The following is a 19,240-nucleotide window of genomic DNA, read 5'->3' on the forward strand; positions in this document are numbered from 1 at the left end:
GTTACATTCGTGAGAAACTAAAATAGTTGAATCGGTACCTCGTTTCCGTTCGTATATTGCCCGATGCGGTTTTCGTTCCCAAATTCGTCATCGTCTTGGAGCTGGCGAACGGACGGCCCGTAAGATTCCCTGGTGATCTCCTCGTGATACGAGACGACCGGTTTCCCGCCGTTCAGATTACTATTCACATCGGCTCGGGCCACTCGCCTCACCGTCACGGACTGTCGGTTCACCGTCAAATTTCCGTTCCTCTGCCCACCGCCGACGTGCGTCTGCTTCCGCGGTTTGTTCTCCAACGGCTCCAGCGGGTAGCTCCTATCGATGCCCTTTACCGTTTGTCGTCTTTCGTCGAACATCTGCCTCACCTTTTTTCAAACAAGAACAGGCCTAATTGTAAACGCCTACATCCTGGATAATCGTTGGACCGTGTAATTGATCGTCGATGAGTCTCAGAAATATTTTTATCTCTTTTCTATAAGAGGTGATGTAGATTCAGGGATTTATCACATAACTGTGAATTATAATTGAATGAACGAAGTTCAATTGCAAATAAATTAATATATGACATGATTTAATAATGCAATATTTTATTTATATTATTAGCTACAGAAAATATATTAATTTTTGAAAAGGATTCTTTATTTGCTTGCAGGCTGTATTTTTTCACGTTGTTTACGAATTCGCTGTACCCGTTGACATAATTTCACTTCCCGACAAACTGGTTCTACGTCAAGCAACACGCAGATTCTCAAGATTGTGGTCAAGGTTCACCAAACCCTGACTTCTTTCTTTTATTTCGCCTCGAACATCGCGTTCCAAAAGTGAACTTGCTTTCCACTTAAAAACTGGATTCCTTAACATTTTCCAGTATTATTGTAATAATATTATTATTCGTTTAATAATTTTAATCAAATTCATTAATTTGTCTAACGTGATTCATGAATACATTTGCTGTCATATTAATAAATCACGATAGATATTGAACCTTTCATTCATATTACGGTTTAATTAATACCAACGCGTCCGTAGCACACATTATTTAATGGATTGTTACACACTTAAATGTAATAAATATATTGGAATATTATTAATTGAAATTGGGAAAGCAATAATGAAACGAAAAAGAAAGAAATAATCTAAAATTGTTTCTACGTGATTCGTAACGTATTACGATTTTTTGAAAATAGTCGAAACGAAAGTATAGATAAAAATAATCACGAATTTATAAATTTTGTTCTTTCAAACTGCTTATCAGAAGACATTCAGTTTTTTTTATTGTTCACGACCACAGTTTAGTCTTGTGCTTAAAAGCTGATAGCAAGTCAAACTGAAACCAATCGTTGACAGAACTCAACACCGAATATTCGAAGATTCTCTCTTGCATTAATTTCTATTAAATCAATCTCTTACGGTAAGTAATTGACGACGTTCTTACTTTAATCAAGTAATTAAAATTGAATACCAGGAGAATATAATTTCTAGCATTTACTGCTGAGGAGAAACAAAATGACGGATCTATTCGTGGGAGCACGATTTTTGGTCAAGATTCTTATTGCTGTAATTATGTATCAAACACTAATGATCTCAATGGTGTCCAGCGCTCCCGCAGGTCGGTTAGAACCGAGATGCATCATCATGTGCAATATTCCAACAATACCGCCCACGTGTCCACCACCCCGGCAGCCAGATTCGCACGGCATATGCAGAGTTATGTACCCAGTACCTTAGTTAAACTATTTTTAATTCTACCACATGAATATGCAGAAAACAAAACGTAAATAAATAAATCTACTTTCTATTCAAATGGTGAAGGTTGTAAAAATAGTAATGGATGTATAATAAAATATTGCAAGAATAAAACCATTTTAGAAGTGCGCATGTAATAAAATATTAACGTATGATCGCGAATGGCATGAGGAAAAAGTGTAAGAGGAGGTCGCGGGAAAAAGGAGTTCCCAGCCACGAAACAGTCGCCATTAGTTCATTCAAGAAAGCGTGGCGTGGAACTATGTTAGAGAAACGTTCGTGGATTTCCATGCGAGGGATCGCTCACCTTTCCACCATGCGAGGTCGGGGTTGTATGGCTGCTGGTCGAGGTCCTTGTGACGGTGTGCTGACTGCTGATGGCGGTGTGACTCGACCCGTTTGAACCGGCGCTGGCTCGTTGCACCACCTGATAAGCGCGTTGCTGCTGTTGATCGTACAACTGCAACAGCTTCTGCTCCTTCTCCTGCAGCTGCTTCTGCTGGAAGCGAGCCTGCGACAATCGCATATCGTTTCTTCTGAGTTTCATCATATTCTTCAAGAGGATGAACTCAGCTTTACGTTTTATATGTATTTTTAATATGAGTATTTTTTTATAAGTTCTGGAAGTCGATCAATGAGTATTGATAAATCTAGTTAGATCTCGTTAAATCTCGATTTTTAAAATATTCACAAATTTTTTTACACCGTTCCTTGAAAACGTCCTAAGCTTCTATGAGATTTATCAAGCACGTGTGACGATTATTTTTCAGTTAAATCGATGTTCAATACTCAAACGACGCGAAATTATTTAAACAAATTCGCGACGATCGTTGACGCTGCGGCACCGCGCCGGTAGGCTCGCAACTCCTGGTTAACCGTGGTACTTGCGACGATAGTTGCCCGCGCTATAGTGCCGAGCGATGCATATGCGCCGCTCGTACGCTGTGCAATCTCATCGATTCCTTTTAACCTACATGCGAAGGGGTTAGTAAACTCGTTACGCCGCTAAACCCGATACGGTTCCTTCCCTTAATTCGTCCCGGTCGGTACAATTCCAAGGAATATTCGATCCCATCACTGATTTTTATACGGTACTACATAAATAATGGTTGTAGTCAATTATGGACTTCATTCGTTACGTGGAAATGTTTATTGATCTCTATAAGAGTTCTTCTGGTACGTCTCATAAAATATTTTTTATAAATCGTCGTGCAACAAAAGGTTCTAACTCGACTTATTAAAAGTCCACGCGATTATCGAAGACGTTAACGACGGGTCTCGTCGATCGACGAAAGATCAGGGACTGTTTGATAATCAAGACGGGCCTGTTAATTGGATAGCTGTCGAATCGTTGAGCCGGCAATCAGGCGGCCTGCTAATTGACTTATTCCTAATGAGCCCGTGCCGTGGCTCGGGCTCGCTTTGTACACGTGCAAATTCCTGACTCGATCGCCGCGTCCCGATCGGCTCGCGCCGCATCGGTACCTGTAATTCGTAATGATAACGAGACGTTGATTGGACGTCGATTACCCGTCGGCGCTTTCGACGAGCTCGTAAAATACCTGCATATCTCCCCTTTCGGCGTCGGACTATTGTTTCGCCGATTAGTCGGGATTTTTCGATGATCGTGATTGATGGAACGATGATCACGTCGATATTGGGGAATGTTTGCTCTATGGGATGCGTTAATGTCCTGAATTAATGCAATTATAGCGCTGCTGATATCGAATTTGAATTTGTATTATAATTATGATGATTGAGCGAGACAATCGATACATATTGGTCTTCCTTAATGAATCATCATTTATTAAAATATATTTTAATCTGATATGATTACCCAATTCTTTATGAATTCATGTTCAATACTCGTGGAGAGAGAAATGAATTTTTTATGTCTTATACTGCGATAAATGTAATGCCAAAAGTTCGGTAAAAATTGGCGCACGGTTTTTCGATCAGTTTTTCTTAATATTGAAAACTTTACAGTCTTGATTAATTAGTTCTGAAGAACATTTTCTCTGAAGTCTAATAAGAGCATCGATCGAGGACCGACTTTGTATAACTTTTCACGTGCCGATCAGTCAAACTCATCGTGCAGCTTATACATAGCTACAAACTTGTCGGAAGCTACGTGGATTAAATTGACTGACTTTAATTGCTTTGGTGATAGTTTCACTTGTTTATCTATTAATGATAAATGATTATTTCATGTTTTATTCATTGTGCGATTCATTCTCGTTGGATTGCTATGGCATTTTTCATGATACACTTTTGTTGACAGTCTAACTACATGATGTTGACTAATCGATTAAAGTTATGCCTATACGACTATTTTGTCCTCTCTGTGCAAGTCAGAGCCTATAATTATTTATCGAGCATAAAATGGCAGAGATAGTGGTGGAATTAAAGTGTATAAAGACTTTTTTAACACGACCGGTGCTTTCTGACAAATGATTCAAACGTGAAACTTTTATTACCCAATCTGGCTTTTCGAAAAATATTCCACAAATTTCTATGAATAAATGAACACCGTCGATGTTCAGTCAATTGAGCTGTCAATTAATTTGTATCAATACCTTTCAACCACCCACCAGGCTGTTAACACTGACCAGCACATTTCCATTCTCTTTATCACTATTTTAGTCGCCGTTCCATTCACTTTCCTGCCTACGGCGCGCCATAAACAAAAGAGGGTATCGCCGAATGGGAAACAAAGGACACGCAGATGTTAAAAGCGAATGCAGCAATTTTTATTTGCAAAAATAACAGCCCGATGCAGCGGGCTCGCGCGTGGGTGTAACTGAAAACCTGACGCGTCGAGACGAGTACGTTCACCTTGCCTTTAAATAAGACTCCGGATTACCATGTGCCAGTCTATCGTAACGAAAGAGTCGCCGTGCTGGTGCAGCCGAGCGAAGGAGGGTAGGAAGCAAACGAAGCAGAAGAGGGAAGGGACAGGTGGGCCAAGGGAAGAGTTAGCAGATACATTAAAGAAATAAGAAGGAATTTGGGAAAGGAGGTCGACGTCGAACGTTTCGCAAGAAACCGCAATTCGGGTTATTTCAAGATTCAGCGAAAGAAACGAATGTGAAAAAAGGAATGGGGGACGTGGCTGACAAACAATAATAGATGCAGGGTGATAAAAATGCTTACACCGAGAGAAATAAACTAATGTAGGTGATCAATCAACTGTTATCTAATTCTAGAGTACATGTTTCACCGTCGATATTGTAACCAACTACCCTGATCCTCTGTAGACGTACATATAGATTTTAAACGATTTCAGAAAGCGTGTTAAATACTTTGCTATTTCCCACAAAAAATACAACAGAATACACGGAAAGGCTTCTACGAAAATGAGATCGCAATTAAAGTCACGAAATGCTTTGACATCGATCTCTTTATCAAACTGTGATACTGAAAAAAAGCTGCTAGGAAATTAAACAACGCTGTTCGACATCCTCTAAGAACACCATAAAATAAACGAGTGAAAAAAGGTAATACCATGTCATTTAGATTGGTATAGACAGTTGTCAGCTCTTGAGCTGCCCAGGACGTTTCCATGTCCATGGAGACTCCACGGGCTTCCAGCTGTTTGGACCGAGTCGACGTATTTTTCAATTGCTTCTTTTTCTGCTCCTTGCGTTTCATCGTTTCGCATGTCTATCTCGGGAAATAATGCTACTTATGTAAATCTTATCCTCTTACATCATTGATCTTAATCGGAAATTCAGTAAATTGCATCCTTACTCTCTTTCGTTTCATTAGGTACGTTCCGTTCGGTATTCATAGTCCGTGAGGTCGCAAGTACCACCTTTCTAATTTGTGGCCCATTACTCGTTACGGTAATAATGCGAGGCTCAACACGTGCACGATTTAAATTTCATTCAGATTGCAAGTTCGTGTCGCTGGTCTAACCACGAATAAAACCGCTCGATCGCGATATTACGTCGTTTGATGAAAGGTCAGCCTTTCGGATGTCAAGTTCACAGTCTTTGTTACGAAACTTCCGGACTAACAACCCGTAATTCCCCGGTTCGATCAATGGTTCGAGGCATCAGTCTTATACTTTGATCATTTGTCGATCAACTTCCCATGCGATGTAGCATTACGAATTCATTCTCTGCTAAGTAATTTTCATTCGCGTTTGAGTGATTCATATTCTATTGAAGTTATACTATATGAACGATTATTTTTTAATTGTTAATAAAGTGAATCCGGTAATCTAGCTACTTATAAATTTATTATCCTTTGAAATTTTTTTTAGAAATGGTATTGAGTACTTAAATATCTCTTCAGCATTCATTTATTTCACATTCAATTTATGCAAAGGATTTATTGAAGGAATTCTTATAAAAATTTAAGCTAGTCAGAATTACGGATTATCTCCTCTTAACGATTCTAATTTTTTATATGATACTCTTTTTATTCCCCAATTTATGACGATATTACAAATTATATTCAAAGTGTCAAAAAGTGTCTAAATATCGACCTTAGAATAATTATATCAAACAACATCCCCTCTAACTTTCTGCCCAACATACTTTTAGCATCAATAATTTTAATCCTCGACGACTAATTTATCCCTGAATGACGATTTTCCAGCGACGATGACTATCGAACCGCGAGTCGAGGGTGAATTACACAACCGATAGAGCTGACACTACGAGGGTTACCATCACAACTGCGTTGTTACCAAGTCCGGTTTGCTCGCGTTCTACCGCCGCGCATGTGCGACTTTCCTACCCTTACGATTCGCACTGTTGATGATAGTGGCCTCTGCTAAATCATCTACTTACGATATCAAAGCGAGGACTCAAAGCGACGAAAACTTGTGTGTACGTGATCTATTTTTCTGTCCCCGAATCCTCTTAATTCTTTACAGTCTTGATTTTCTTCTACTGTCTCGCCTAAACGGGTCGCAACCGCCAGAAGATATGAATTTTTTAAACGCCGATAATCGATTGCGACGTCCATTGAATAAACAATTCTGTTCGCTTATGATCAGTTCAATACAGTTTTCGATGCTCATGGCTATTTTTTCAGTTTCAAACTACTTATTCGATTCTATTAAGCCTATTAGCATGAATGCAGTGAGGAGGTCAATACAGTATAAAATGAATAAATGAAGTACGAAATTATTTAGGCGATTTTTCTTAGAAAGATATTAGTGTTCTGATTTAGCTAGAAATGCGGTTCGTTGAAAAATGTGTTAGAGTGGGCGAGAAATTCGAGGGAGTCGCGTGTTTGCCAGCTTGTTAAACGAATTACTTCGAATTTCACTTGCAGCTGCAATGTCGGAATTTAAAGTTCAAGGTTATCGTAGCCAGGATTTACAAGATTCCGCGCATAGATAACACGTAAATGAAAATTCCACGAATCCCATTTTTAAACTTCATTCTCAAGCGGCCTGTGTGAACTTTTTTGTTCGAATACAATTTTCCACAATCCTCCCATCTGGCTAGAATTCTCATGAAAACTACTAAAGTGGAAGAAGGAGAATAACGATACTCCGTGAAATATCATTCTTTAAATAAATGAAATGAAATTTAAAATGTAGAACAAGATGTAAGTCACGCGTCGAAGTTTATTAAAAATTTTCACGAATTTTCGTTCATCGCTTGAGTGAATATATTATATAATAATCAGAGAATCGTCTCATACAAGGAATTAAACGTTTTCTTATAAGCACCATTTCTTTCATTCACATTGACTGACCACTAAAATCGTTAACTTGTTACTTTGATAAAATACTTCCATCTGGTAACATAGAACGTTTTCAATTTTATAACAGATATTTTCCCCGGAATGAAACATTCCACGTATTATCGACATTTATTTCTTACGTTTCACCGGTCGAGCTTCATCAAAATTGCCAGTGCATTTTCGGTATTATGAGCTTCAAGACGTATCGTGCCATTACCTAGGAAATAACGAATGCTTCGGAACGGAAAGCGTTCTGATATCCGCCAATATGTTAGCGAAATTTCAGACATTTTTCGCGGGGCAAGGCAGCAGATTTACATTGATGCATATCTGCTGTTACCTTCAAAACACTATAAATGTATATAAATTACTCATTAAATAGTTTTATATAAATGATGTTAATTTTCTTGTAGATAATCTGAATAAATCATATAAAATGAAAAATTAAATAAATATGAATATCAGAATTTTTCAATATAGCTCGGCAAAATTATATGTCAACGTTTATATATTCAGCTAGACTTCGCGGATTTTTCAGAGGAACTCGTTTGGAAGCACGTTTCCGTGTAGGTTCGGCCACGTACACGTTTCATCGATCGTCGAGACGACGCGACGTGACGCGACGCGGCCGCGACGTATCTCGTTCATTAAAGCTTTCGATTGCTGGAATACTTTCGTGACCTAGTCCCGGTCAATTTCGGTGAAGCACGCTTTTATTCCTCGCGACATACAGTTTGCAAACGCGAACAGGGAATCCGAGGCATTCCCCTCATTTATGTCCGCTTCAATTTGTTCGAGTGCGGAGTTCAAGGTTCCACGAGAACGTCGTCGCTGCTCGTGCAAGATGATTGGTCGTCACAATCATCGTGCGCTCTTTTGCGAAACGCGTCTAATCTTGTTTTAACTCGATTCTCTCAAATTTTCCTGGTTGGTCCAAGCTATTGGTTCATAGAACGATCGAGCGTACTGCGAACGACTCTTGTCAAAAATTGTTTTTCTATATTGCAATTTCATTTAATTAATCGATTTAATTACATTCTTTTTCACGAAGCTCGTACCGCAAGCTTCAGTTTACACTAAAGCGAATAAAATTCGGGATAACGTTTCATCTTCCCCATCGGGATGTTTCCAAATCAAAACTAATTAATTCGCTCTTTAACATCCGATTGCACGCCCAACGGTTCGGCTCGCTTCGAACGTAACGATTAATGAACCCTCTTTAAAAACGCGACGTACGGAAAGCTGAACGAATACCTGACGCGGTTGCGCGAGCCTCGATTAAAAACTCCGCTAAATCGTTCCCGTAATTCATCGGAAGAGCATCAGAATTCGTGCGCGCATGTGCGCTCGTTAATGAATCCACGGGCGGGTCGATTCGGATGAAAGATGGGTACAATTTAATATGAGACTCACCGCAGAGTAAATAGACCGGAAATGACGCAGCTTCTACCCCTATTTTCGTTGCTCTTTTTTATAATTTCTTTGGTATCGATATTCAGTATTAAAATACAAAATAATGCAAATTCTGTTTAAAAAATGTCATAGTAAAGAAATGAACGAGTAATTAATTTCCTACTTGATATGTTATTATAGTTTATGCAATAAAACGCGTAATTTGAGAAACAACGGTTGAGAAATCTAGACAAGCATCGGTTGATGCACACCCGTGCCGCGGGTTAATTAATTCTTTTTGCTGGAATTTCCTGGGGTGCGCGAGGCTCGTCGCGTGTCGCCCAGGCGGCCTGGCAAGGCAGAAAGTGCATGGCTCGCCGGTAGCGTCATAATTAAACAATGTCACAAAGGAAACGCTTTGTCCGAGTGACGGCTGCGCGTCCCCGTAACATCGTTCGAACTACATTTCCCAGCAATAATTCCCGGCCGGTCGTTTACCCTCGGTTTTCAGTAGAATAAATCATTTATAACACGGATTATTCCTTTTGTACGTTTCCCTATGTTAAATTATAAATTCGTACCAAAATTGCATTTTCGTAATGGTCTTTCATTTCAATAATTTCTAAGTATTAAGTATTTTATTATTATGAAGAAAAATCAGAATGTATCCTTCGTCCCGTTGATAAGGGAGCAAAGGAATTAAACTGTCGACGTAACTGGTGTACAATTGCGGGTATCCCCGGAACAGTGATGACGTAGTGTGTTCTCCTAGGCGGGCTTTTTTGCGCTCTCGCACCTTCCAGCCTAGGAAGGTCGAGCGTGGGCATCGACAAGTAAACGTATCGTAGTTATGGTCAAGCAATTTTTGCGCGTTAACGTCGCCCGTTCACGCGAGAATGAACGTATGCATATTACATCTGACTTCCTAGAATCTGGTACCACCTGCTCGTGCTAAGTGGAAACAACGATCCTATTGGTTATTCAGCTATAAATGTGTTTTATGACGAATTCGCTGCACGCGTATCGTCTTGTAAAGCACCGGAAAATATGAATATTCAAGCATTTTAAATACGTATTATGTAACTGGGAATTTCGCCTTCTTTATATTTTTTCATTAGCGATGTTATAAGTTTAAAAATTTCTGCCAGCCTCACGAGATTATAATGAAGTACCCTAAAAAATATTTTACTTATATCGTCATTTACCTTAATATGGAATCTCGAGAAATTTTATTGAAAAAAGTAAAACTTCATAAAACATTCCGGAGTGCAATCAGTTTTACATGAGAAGGAATTCATTCATGCTTCAGCCTACATGTTTTTCATGGTCTGAAAACCTGATTAAAACGTCAGTATTATCTTTTACTTAATCATCACACTCATCTAATCGAAAACATTATTCTGGTAATAGTTGTACATTTTGCAGTTATTCAGATTTACCAAAATTTCTCCGTAGCTCGTGAACCTCACAGTGCGTGACAACTTGGCAAGGAGTAAAAAAATGGCCAACGGTAGTCAGAGCGCGTTAAGTGTGTTACCCCTCTTTAAACGCGGACAAATCTGAAATGTCCGTTTGAAGTTCGGAGCGAGAGAGAGCGGACGAGTTGGTAACGGTGATTCTGTGTGTATAAATAATTGATGAGACGGCTAGTGGCGATTTGTAATTGTAATTCCGGGCGAGATACTTGCCCAGTTAAGGAACGTAATTACCGCGCGCGGACTCGTTATCGTCGGTAACTCGTCGCGACGCTCCGGGGATACGAGTCTGTCCCGTCTCGTTCTCTTTATATCAAAGGAGAGTGCGTGGTCCCGAGACGCAGCCATTCATCTCACCTGGCTACGAGAAAATGACCATTGCCAATGACATGACGTTCGATTAGAATCGATCCTCTTTAGACATGAACAGGTTGAATAAGCATTCGGCTAATTGGAGAATTTCCACGTTGCAAATGTAGCTGCACTGTGTGAGCGTGAATTTTAAAATAAAAATTTGCAAAAGCAAATGGTATGTGGGATAAATTAATACTGTATTAATAATGCTTTATGAAAGTATTTGAATTATTCACTAATTCCGCGCTAAGCAGAGATAAATGGATTTCAACAGTAAATTGCTAGTAAGTTATCAGATGGTGCGAGATTACAAAATTTACACGATTAATTACATGTCCAGCATTAATTAAAGTCTAATTTAACGATGCATGACTTGTTCTTTTATTATTTGCCAAAGTAATTACGTAGTATATTAAATTCCCTTCAAATTTAATCTTCCTAATACCGTATGCATTGTGACGCATCCGCAGTGATAACGCAGCACTTTTAATTAGTGTGTTAAAATCTATGATGCAGCGAAACCTGCACGCTTCGACGGCGGTTGTAATTATGCAAACTACCAACAGGTATCAGACGTGCGACGGACAGATTGGAGGCACTATTCTTACGAGCTTACGTCAGGCGGTTTGATTTCGCGTCGGGAAAACCTTAGAAGAGGTCGACGACAAGGATTAAAGGATAAAAAGAATGTGTCACGGGATTTAGGCCAACGTGGGTAGCTGAAAAAGTGGTAAGGAACGACCCACGCCGAACTGTTCTCGATATGCAGACGTTTCCTGCGTTATTTATGTATCGAAAGCACCGAGAAAATCCTTTCCTCCTTGCCCACCCACGAAAATCGTTTCGCGACAGATTCTATGCGTGCTGTTTATTCGATTCGAACAATGACTGCAACTGAGATGATGTTGAAGTTGAATGTATGACAAGTTTTTTTTATAAATCCATTTTTGGAAATAAAAACATGCGTTGGTATAAATCGCTGATTAATAATAGTGAACTCTCGAAGAGGCTCTTAGCAGTACAAATCACATAATTGTCTTTTAACTACATCCGTCTCTAAGGATCAAAGAGGCCAGTAATTGTCCGTCGGTAATCAATATGCTTGGTAACCTCTCTGAATGAACAATAGACAAATTATACTTCCGCAAACGGTACGATCCGGTCACGCATTCGTTCCTCTCGTACGTGTCGCTCGGAAGAGATCAAGAATAAAGTAGACGATCGCTATCTGCTCTAGCTGACTAGGACGCGGAGGGAAGGTCCGACGTCGTACGACGGCTCCTCAAGACGAAGGAAGTGACGTCACGTTATTATGGTTGCGGGTCTTGGCAACCGGTCGCGGTTGACAAGCCAAGCGTCCACCGTGCCCGCGTACTCTCCTCGATCCCTTTTGATACTTTTTGCCCACCTCACCGCGATGTCCGCTCCTTTCTTTCATTGACCGACGGGCCCACCTTTCGCTCCACGTCCTCCGTCACTCGAGATACCTTCTGCGACTCCGCAATATTCGAAACTATAATTCCGGTCGAGAAATCCGGCGCGATAATCGGTCCGTTTGCGGTTTGCGGTCAATTTTCGTACGCGAGAATCGAATCGAATCGATTTGATTGAAATTATATAAAGGAGAATCGCAGTTTTAATTGTTCCACAATTAGAAACAATCAATACACGAATGTCCCGGGTTCGTATTTTCCTAGTAATCAATCAGTCGTACGAAGTGAAACACCGCGTCGCCGTCGTCGCAGTAATTGCAACCACGATTCGGACGGTTCGACGACTATTAAACATCGACGTCGAGCACGGGACGGTTCCCGATGCTACACGGTTGACAAATCACCTGTGCACGAGGAACGCCGAAGACAAGCGTGGCCACTTGCGAACATATGGCCCGTGCTCGTCGAATTCGGCTACATCTGTACGTGGGTCGTTAACTATGTGTACACGAGCCAAGAACAAGATGCCATATATGCGATGTCGAGGTACGTGGGCCAAAGGAGAACGCGATACATAGGTAGAACTCGCGCGCACCGCCTTAACCAGCTCGGGCATTTCAAGATTACGGGACTGGCAAGGACTCTCGCGATCGTGGACACGGTTAGGTAATCGAAACGAATATTCCTTCTGGCTGGATACGACTTAGCCAGGAATCGAACTACGATCGATTTCGTTCTCTACGAATTATTTAAATCCGACGCTTTTAAAATTTCAACGCGTGGGACTGAATGGCTCGAGTCTTTCGGATGTAGGATTTTAGCCAAATATTTTTCAAACATAATTAACTGATCGAATGATTCATATGCACTGCACTTTTGATCTACTTTGAAAATATTTATCAAAAGTCAGATGGTATTTATTTTTGTACGAATTTCTTTCTCGCTATTTTCAAGAAGATCTATTTTTCAAGAAGTGGAAATAATCATACCTGTAACAATTCCAGACGCGAGGAGGCCTGTGGTGCTGCCATGATCGTTCGAACGCCAATCGTTTTACTACTCGACGGGTGATGCTCTGGTTTCTCTGAAACCAAATCAAAATTTCATTCACGGTTAATTCGCATGATTTTAATATTTATGAACATACATAATGATTTAAATTATATACATTAATTTACTAATAAATATGTGACACCTTTCATTTTGTAATATTTTCCCAAAACACTTAATAAGTTATTCCATATATTTTAATTGTAATTGGCTAGTTGCCATTGAACGATGGTGCAAGTGTAATGAAAAACAATTTCTGTACAGTGTTGTTGAGAGGTAGTTGAACGTTGATTATTATTATTACTTTGGATTCAGTCTGATGCATTCAGGTGAACGCAAATCCGGACGTTACGGTGGAATACTCACGCGATCGAACGGCTCTTTTGTTTCAATTTTCCCTCCCGTTCCAACGAGATACGAAATGAAAACAAAATGCGAATAACAAAAATATAAAAATCCCTATATTACCTTTATTAATAATTTATAAATTCATATTTTTGCCTATTATTAACAATATTATTTCGCCACGTGCATACACATTTGTCTTCGCACACGTCCGCGGTGAAACGTGGGTAGAAGCCCGATAAGCCACAGTCATTTGAAAGATGAGAATAGAAACTATTTTAATCGAACTCTCAATCGATCTCGGGAACCACTAACTGCGAGCATTTAACAGATATTCCGGAGTCAGCTCCGGGGTCAAGTACTCGAACGGCCGCGGACGAAGGAAGCATGAAACCGATCGGACGAGGAAACGTAATTGCGGCGATACTGAATGCGCCCACTCGTCCGATCCACCCACCCATCCACTTGCACACACAGCGAGAGGATCATTCTAAAAACCATTCGATCTTTATCCGAGGTAAACGGTCAAAAGAGAAATAACGTGGCGTTCCGATTACCCGCGATCCACCTTCGCACCGCGAGCGTATCCCTCCGTACCATGAATTATATTTAGCAAGTGGAGAGATCACCTGCTCCAATAGCTCGACGGTTTGCGATCAACTGTTTAGGTGTTTACAGCAGTATCTCGGTATTTCATGAATGCTGCATACCCAACATGCAAACTTTCCTTCAGTTAAATTGATATTTGCCTTTACGATCGAAATAGAATTCCACACAACTGACTGATTATAAGTAGATTTAGAGTTTAAATGTTTAAGTGGTACCTTTTAGTAGATGTCAAAATAATATGAATGATTTACAATCTCCTAATTATTTTATTAAACAGCGAAATGCACTTTTGGATTTATTTTCAAAATAAATTTTCTCGTATACTTGGTAATGTACCATGCAAAGCTTGCGTACAAATTGAATGATTAAAGGTTAATGATCAAATGTTCGTAGGCTCCCACTGTGTGAGATGGAGTCATTTTTAACACACGGTATGAAAACAAGGCCAAGCAGACAATATTTGTATATTTGTGTGAATACTTCGTGTGGCTTTCAAGCATTAAATTCAACTCTCTTAAAATAGAATATATCTAAAATCGTTTCTCTTATAAGTCGATGTAGATCGTTTTCCGATTGTAATGAAAGGTGTGAAACAATTGATCAGTGATACTCTTTTGGAATCAAAACGGAAAATAGTTCATTACCCAAATTGAATAAAACAGTAAATACAACTTTAATTTAGATAAATCCCTTTAAATGGGATTCAAAATGTCAGCGGAACGACTTAAAATAGTTTGATTCTTAATTGCATCAACAAGAAAATAAGCAAGTTCGATGTCGGACTTAAAATGATCTCAGCACTCCGCGTCAGCGCTTCTAAACTGAATTTAGAAACCGTTTAATTGATAGGTTCGATCGGATTGATGGTTCGGCTAAATCGGGAAAGCGTAGACAGTCCCGTACGAATTCGGAGAAACACGTGCAGCCTTCACGATGCTCCCCGCAGGAAATTATATCGACGAATACATTTGTCGTTGCAATAGTGTTTTTAGGCCAGCAGCTATCGTGAGTCACGTCTCATGACGTAACCGCTACGGTCTTTTATGGTTAAGAACCGAGCGACGCACCAACTTCATCGTTCCACTCGTTTTCGATATTCTTCAGCCGACGGAGACTCGTGTCATCGGGTAATGGAATTAGAACTCGCTGGCTCGTTTAGGGAGAAAGCAAGTAGTACATCCCGAAGCAATACATAATACATAGATGCTTACGTACCATGCGCTCATTATTCTTTATCGAGTCTATTCGAGTTGATTGCTCCATCGAGATTTATAGATCACTCGAGACGTAAGAAGATGAAGTAAAAAGCGATTTATTGATACAGACTTCCAGTCATTTAACTTTTCACTCCTTTTTTCTTTATTAATTGTATTACACGATATCAGAAGAAACAATAGGAAAAAGGAAACTCAGTTATTAGTGGAATGAATTATTGAAATAGTCTTTAGTATTTTATCTAATCTTGATTACAATTTTACTTTGTACATATTTAGTCACCTCAGTGGCTACTGGAGGTTTAGAAGAAATATGATAGAGAGAATCGAGCAGGTCGCGCATAGGCTTTAAATCGAGCCGTCTAAACCAGACCGTCTGCTGACCCAGGTATTCGACGATGTTCGACTCCTCTTATTGCCGGGATTATTTATAGTTTTACTAAAACTTACTTACGCCAGGATTACCATACGCTACTTCCATGGGTACGGTCAGCCCTCTCAGGTACATACACGACTTCATTTCTATAATTAAACGCCGCGTAAACTCGGGGCCGCTCCCGATGGAATTCGTGTGCCCCTTAGAGCGTGATTCTCAGGTGTGCTCGAGATATTAACACACTGTTCCAAAGTGGTGATTCGAAACTCTTATGATCTCAAGCGTTGCATCGATACGAACGTCTTGAGCGTTGCATTAAATTAGAACGATTAGACATGCGGAACAATAATTTATCGTTATCGTTACTCATACGTATAAATATTTTTAGCAAGAGAATATTTACATGCATTTCGATGAATGTATTACATGAATTCTTATATCTTAAATGTGAATTAGGTGAACGAAAATTCGAAGGAGCCAAAAGCATGATTTACAGCATTTGGCTGGGTAAAACGCGGTGCAACGTAAACTGAGCAGTACTCGAGCATCGCATGTACAATTAGCCAAGCCACGCATTCGCACATGGCACGCACGTGTCTACCCGAACCGGCCAGAAAACATTGCTACTACGCCACATAGCAGCGGTAATCCTATTTTCCCACCGCTAATTGATGCATCCAAATCGATTCCTAATCTGGTTCGTTTACAAGAGTGATCAATCCTATGGAAACCTGCCCAATGTGTCCATAAATGTACCCTAATTAAAACCTGACTGAAATTCCTCCATGGATATTTCGCATATTTCGATTATTAAAATTGCGAAATTATAATTGTGAGTTGATATATTATGGAAAGTTACTGCCCGTGCAGTTAATTTAGGAATTTTAAAATATGTCAAGATTTAATTTAACTATTCTCCGGTCTTTCTTATTGCGAGAGATGTCAGGTGAAACTCTAGTCGAACATTACTTGGCTAACAATAAGCATCCCCTTGCAACTGATCGTGAGTCAACGAACTAAAGCTCGGTCGTAAGCTTCCACGAAACGCGCGATGATGATTTACCGGTCGACCATTCGGCGCGTAACAGGCGCAAATTGGATGGCCGCATCTCGAGATCGTCTGCTCATTCGGAACAGGCCTTCCTATCTTTCATCTCGGCACAAAGCAGACGTGTGGCAGACGCGATTATCCTCGGTGCTCACCGATCGCCGGTCGCGTTTTCCCCGCTTCTTTCCAACCGTGGGATCGTCTTTAATTAACGTGATACTCAATTCCGCGGCTGGCTTTGTCGATTCCGGCAATTAAACGCAACTGGTCACCGTGATATATCGAGCGTTTCTCAAGAATGCATGCATCCAGTGGAAACAGTGAACCGTTGGCGAACGCTAATGTCCGAGAGGATTGTTGGAAGCCGCGTTGCTCCTTTTCAAGGATTGCAAGCTATACGTGTTTTACGTTTACCGTCTTGTCCATTTATATGTGACTGAAAATTGTACGATTTTTTCTAATATTTTGCACTAGACTGTTCATAATAATTAATTATGACAATCATGGAATTGTGCTAAAAGTGAAAGTAGTACGAAGAAAAATCTTTTCCTTTGAGACAGACATTGGCAAATTTAGTAGCAATCCACAAAACAATTAACAAGAAAATAGAGTTGTTAATTACTAGTGAAAAGCACCTATAAAAGAATTGTTCAAGAGAATCAGAGCGCGTTGACGCTTCGGAGATCTTATACTTCGAAAAGAAATAGTCATTCATGATTTTATGCAAAGGCAAATGTTCCTTCTTAGAAGAAAGTTGTAATTATTGAAAAAGAAATTAGGAAATTAGGACGGAATTTCACTTAAGTTCTTGTTTACAAGGCATTCAAGTCTCTCTCTCTAATCCTAATCGCCAGCCAACATTTCGTTTCAAGTTATAATATAGTGCAATGTTTTCTTAGGCAAAGACGTTTGTGAATGAAAATCAAGTTGAAATAACAAGTACATATATATTCAATATAAGGTCTTGCAATAACGACAGGGATCAAGTCTATCATTTGCAATTTGCCAAACATCGAAGTATATAATCAGAGCATAATATTTCAACATTCCAACATCGCACTTTGGCCATGGTCAGTTTGGTCTCCGTACATCTTATCGATTTATCATCGATCAATTATCAGAATTTGACTCTTGAAAAGTCATCAGTTTGACAAGACTGTATTCATTCTCGAGTCGAACGATTAATCTCCAAAGCGGGACAAAATAGCCGTGTTTACGAAGCGGCCCGATCCACGAGGAGCAGTAAATAACCGAGGTGCTCGCGGACTCCGTATCCGCAACGATTAATCTTACGACGCGACGAAAGGCGGAAAGGGTGGCTCACCTGGCTAAGAAGTGGTGTCCCGACGAGAGCCGATTCACAGGTGATCCTCTCTGGCTCGTCCTTACGTGAAGAGAACCGATGTAGCACTGACAGTTCCGCCGTCCCTCTCTCCTCGTTCGCGCGAAATCCCACTCTCTCCGCTTTTGCTTGGCCCTAAGGATCCCCTCTCCCCCTCCGACTCCCACCAGCCTGTGTCAAAAATTAGCATTCGCAAATTGCAAGAACTTTTTTTAATATCGGAACGTAAAATTAAAAAATCTATTCAGGCAATTCGTCAATTGTACACATTATCTTAAACACTGTATTTAAAGATGCATAGTGGAGGAGTAATTGCACTGCTATCAGAAATAACACATGACACATTTTGCGCATGGGCAAACAACGAATCATTAACGACAAACGTAGGCGTCGAAATGGATAGCAGGTTTCCCTTTTAAATTGATAATCCCGCGGCGAAGATAATTTATGACAGCGGTCGAAATTTAGTCTCCCAAGCGGCACCACGGATCCCGCGGAGAACTCGTGTTTCCAACCCTATAAGGCTTCGCCTAGGAACCCGAGTGGAATAAACGGACAGGTAGCACGTCGAAATGATCGATCGCGAATCCGCGATGGATGCCTATTTGTAATGAGCGTACAGCGCACGAGACGGGGCCTGCTCGATTCGAATCTATAAATGGTTAAGAATTTGTTATGGAGGAAACGTGTACGCGTGAAAACGCATCGCGCCTGGTCGAGATCGCGAGAGATCGAATATAGGTAGAAGGATGTCGAATGGACAAGCCGAGAACGCTTCGCGCTCGTTTCTGATCCATCGCGGGATATGGAAACATGTGAGGAAGAATGATTTATCGACTCCTTTAACTGACGTGGCCGTTTCACTTGCTGAAAGTGACTAACTGTAAACCGATTGCGAGCACAAGCTAAAACCATCATTCGTTCGTAGTAGGGGATGAAACGATCGTTTTCTTTGACTATTATAGTACAGATGATTTATGTCATAGAAATTGTGAGCAATTTTTAAAACAGTCTTCTTTTATGAAACACACACACCAAGAAAAGTCAGAAGAACCGATGTATAAGAATTGTTTTGTAAAATGATTACAAATAAAAATGTCATAATTGACAATTAGAAGTATGTACAAAAAAATTAACCCTTTGTTGAAAC

The 19,240-nt window shown here is 40.1% G+C and overlaps 1 protein-coding gene across 8 annotated transcripts in view; it reads right to left on the reverse strand.

Moving 5' to 3' along the window:
- LOC108623920 (uncharacterized) overlaps positions 1–18,178 on the reverse strand; it is a 29,259-nt gene extending 11,081 nt beyond the window's left edge. For 4 of the 8 annotated variants that reach the window (XM_026812471.1, XM_026812468.1, XM_018022797.2 and 1 more), the window contains exons 1-4: positions 5,497–6,429; positions 5,251–5,409; positions 2,054–2,257; positions 39–365 (exon numbers count right to left, since the gene is read on the reverse strand). In XM_026812471.1, the coding sequence (XP_026668272.1) occupies positions 39–365; positions 2,054–2,257; positions 5,251–5,409; positions 5,497–5,511 (705 nt within the window). In that variant the 5' untranslated portion in view covers positions 5,512–6,429. Of the gene's footprint in view, positions 1–38; positions 366–2,053; positions 2,258–5,250; positions 5,414–5,496; positions 6,430–13,095; positions 13,191–18,072 lie in introns of those variants that run through there. The other 4 variants (XM_026812461.1, XM_018022790.2, XM_018022827.2 and 1 more) reach the window with 4 other exon arrangements.
- Between the last annotated feature and the right edge of the window lie 1,062 nt (positions 18,179–19,240).

Source organism: Ceratina calcarata, unplaced genomic scaffold (genome assembly GCF_001652005.2).
Source record: "Ceratina calcarata isolate Rehan_Ccalc_2016 unplaced genomic scaffold, ASM165200v1 scaffold115.2, whole genome shotgun sequence".
NCBI classification, from domain to species: Eukaryota; Metazoa; Arthropoda; class Insecta; order Hymenoptera; family Apidae; genus Ceratina; species Ceratina calcarata.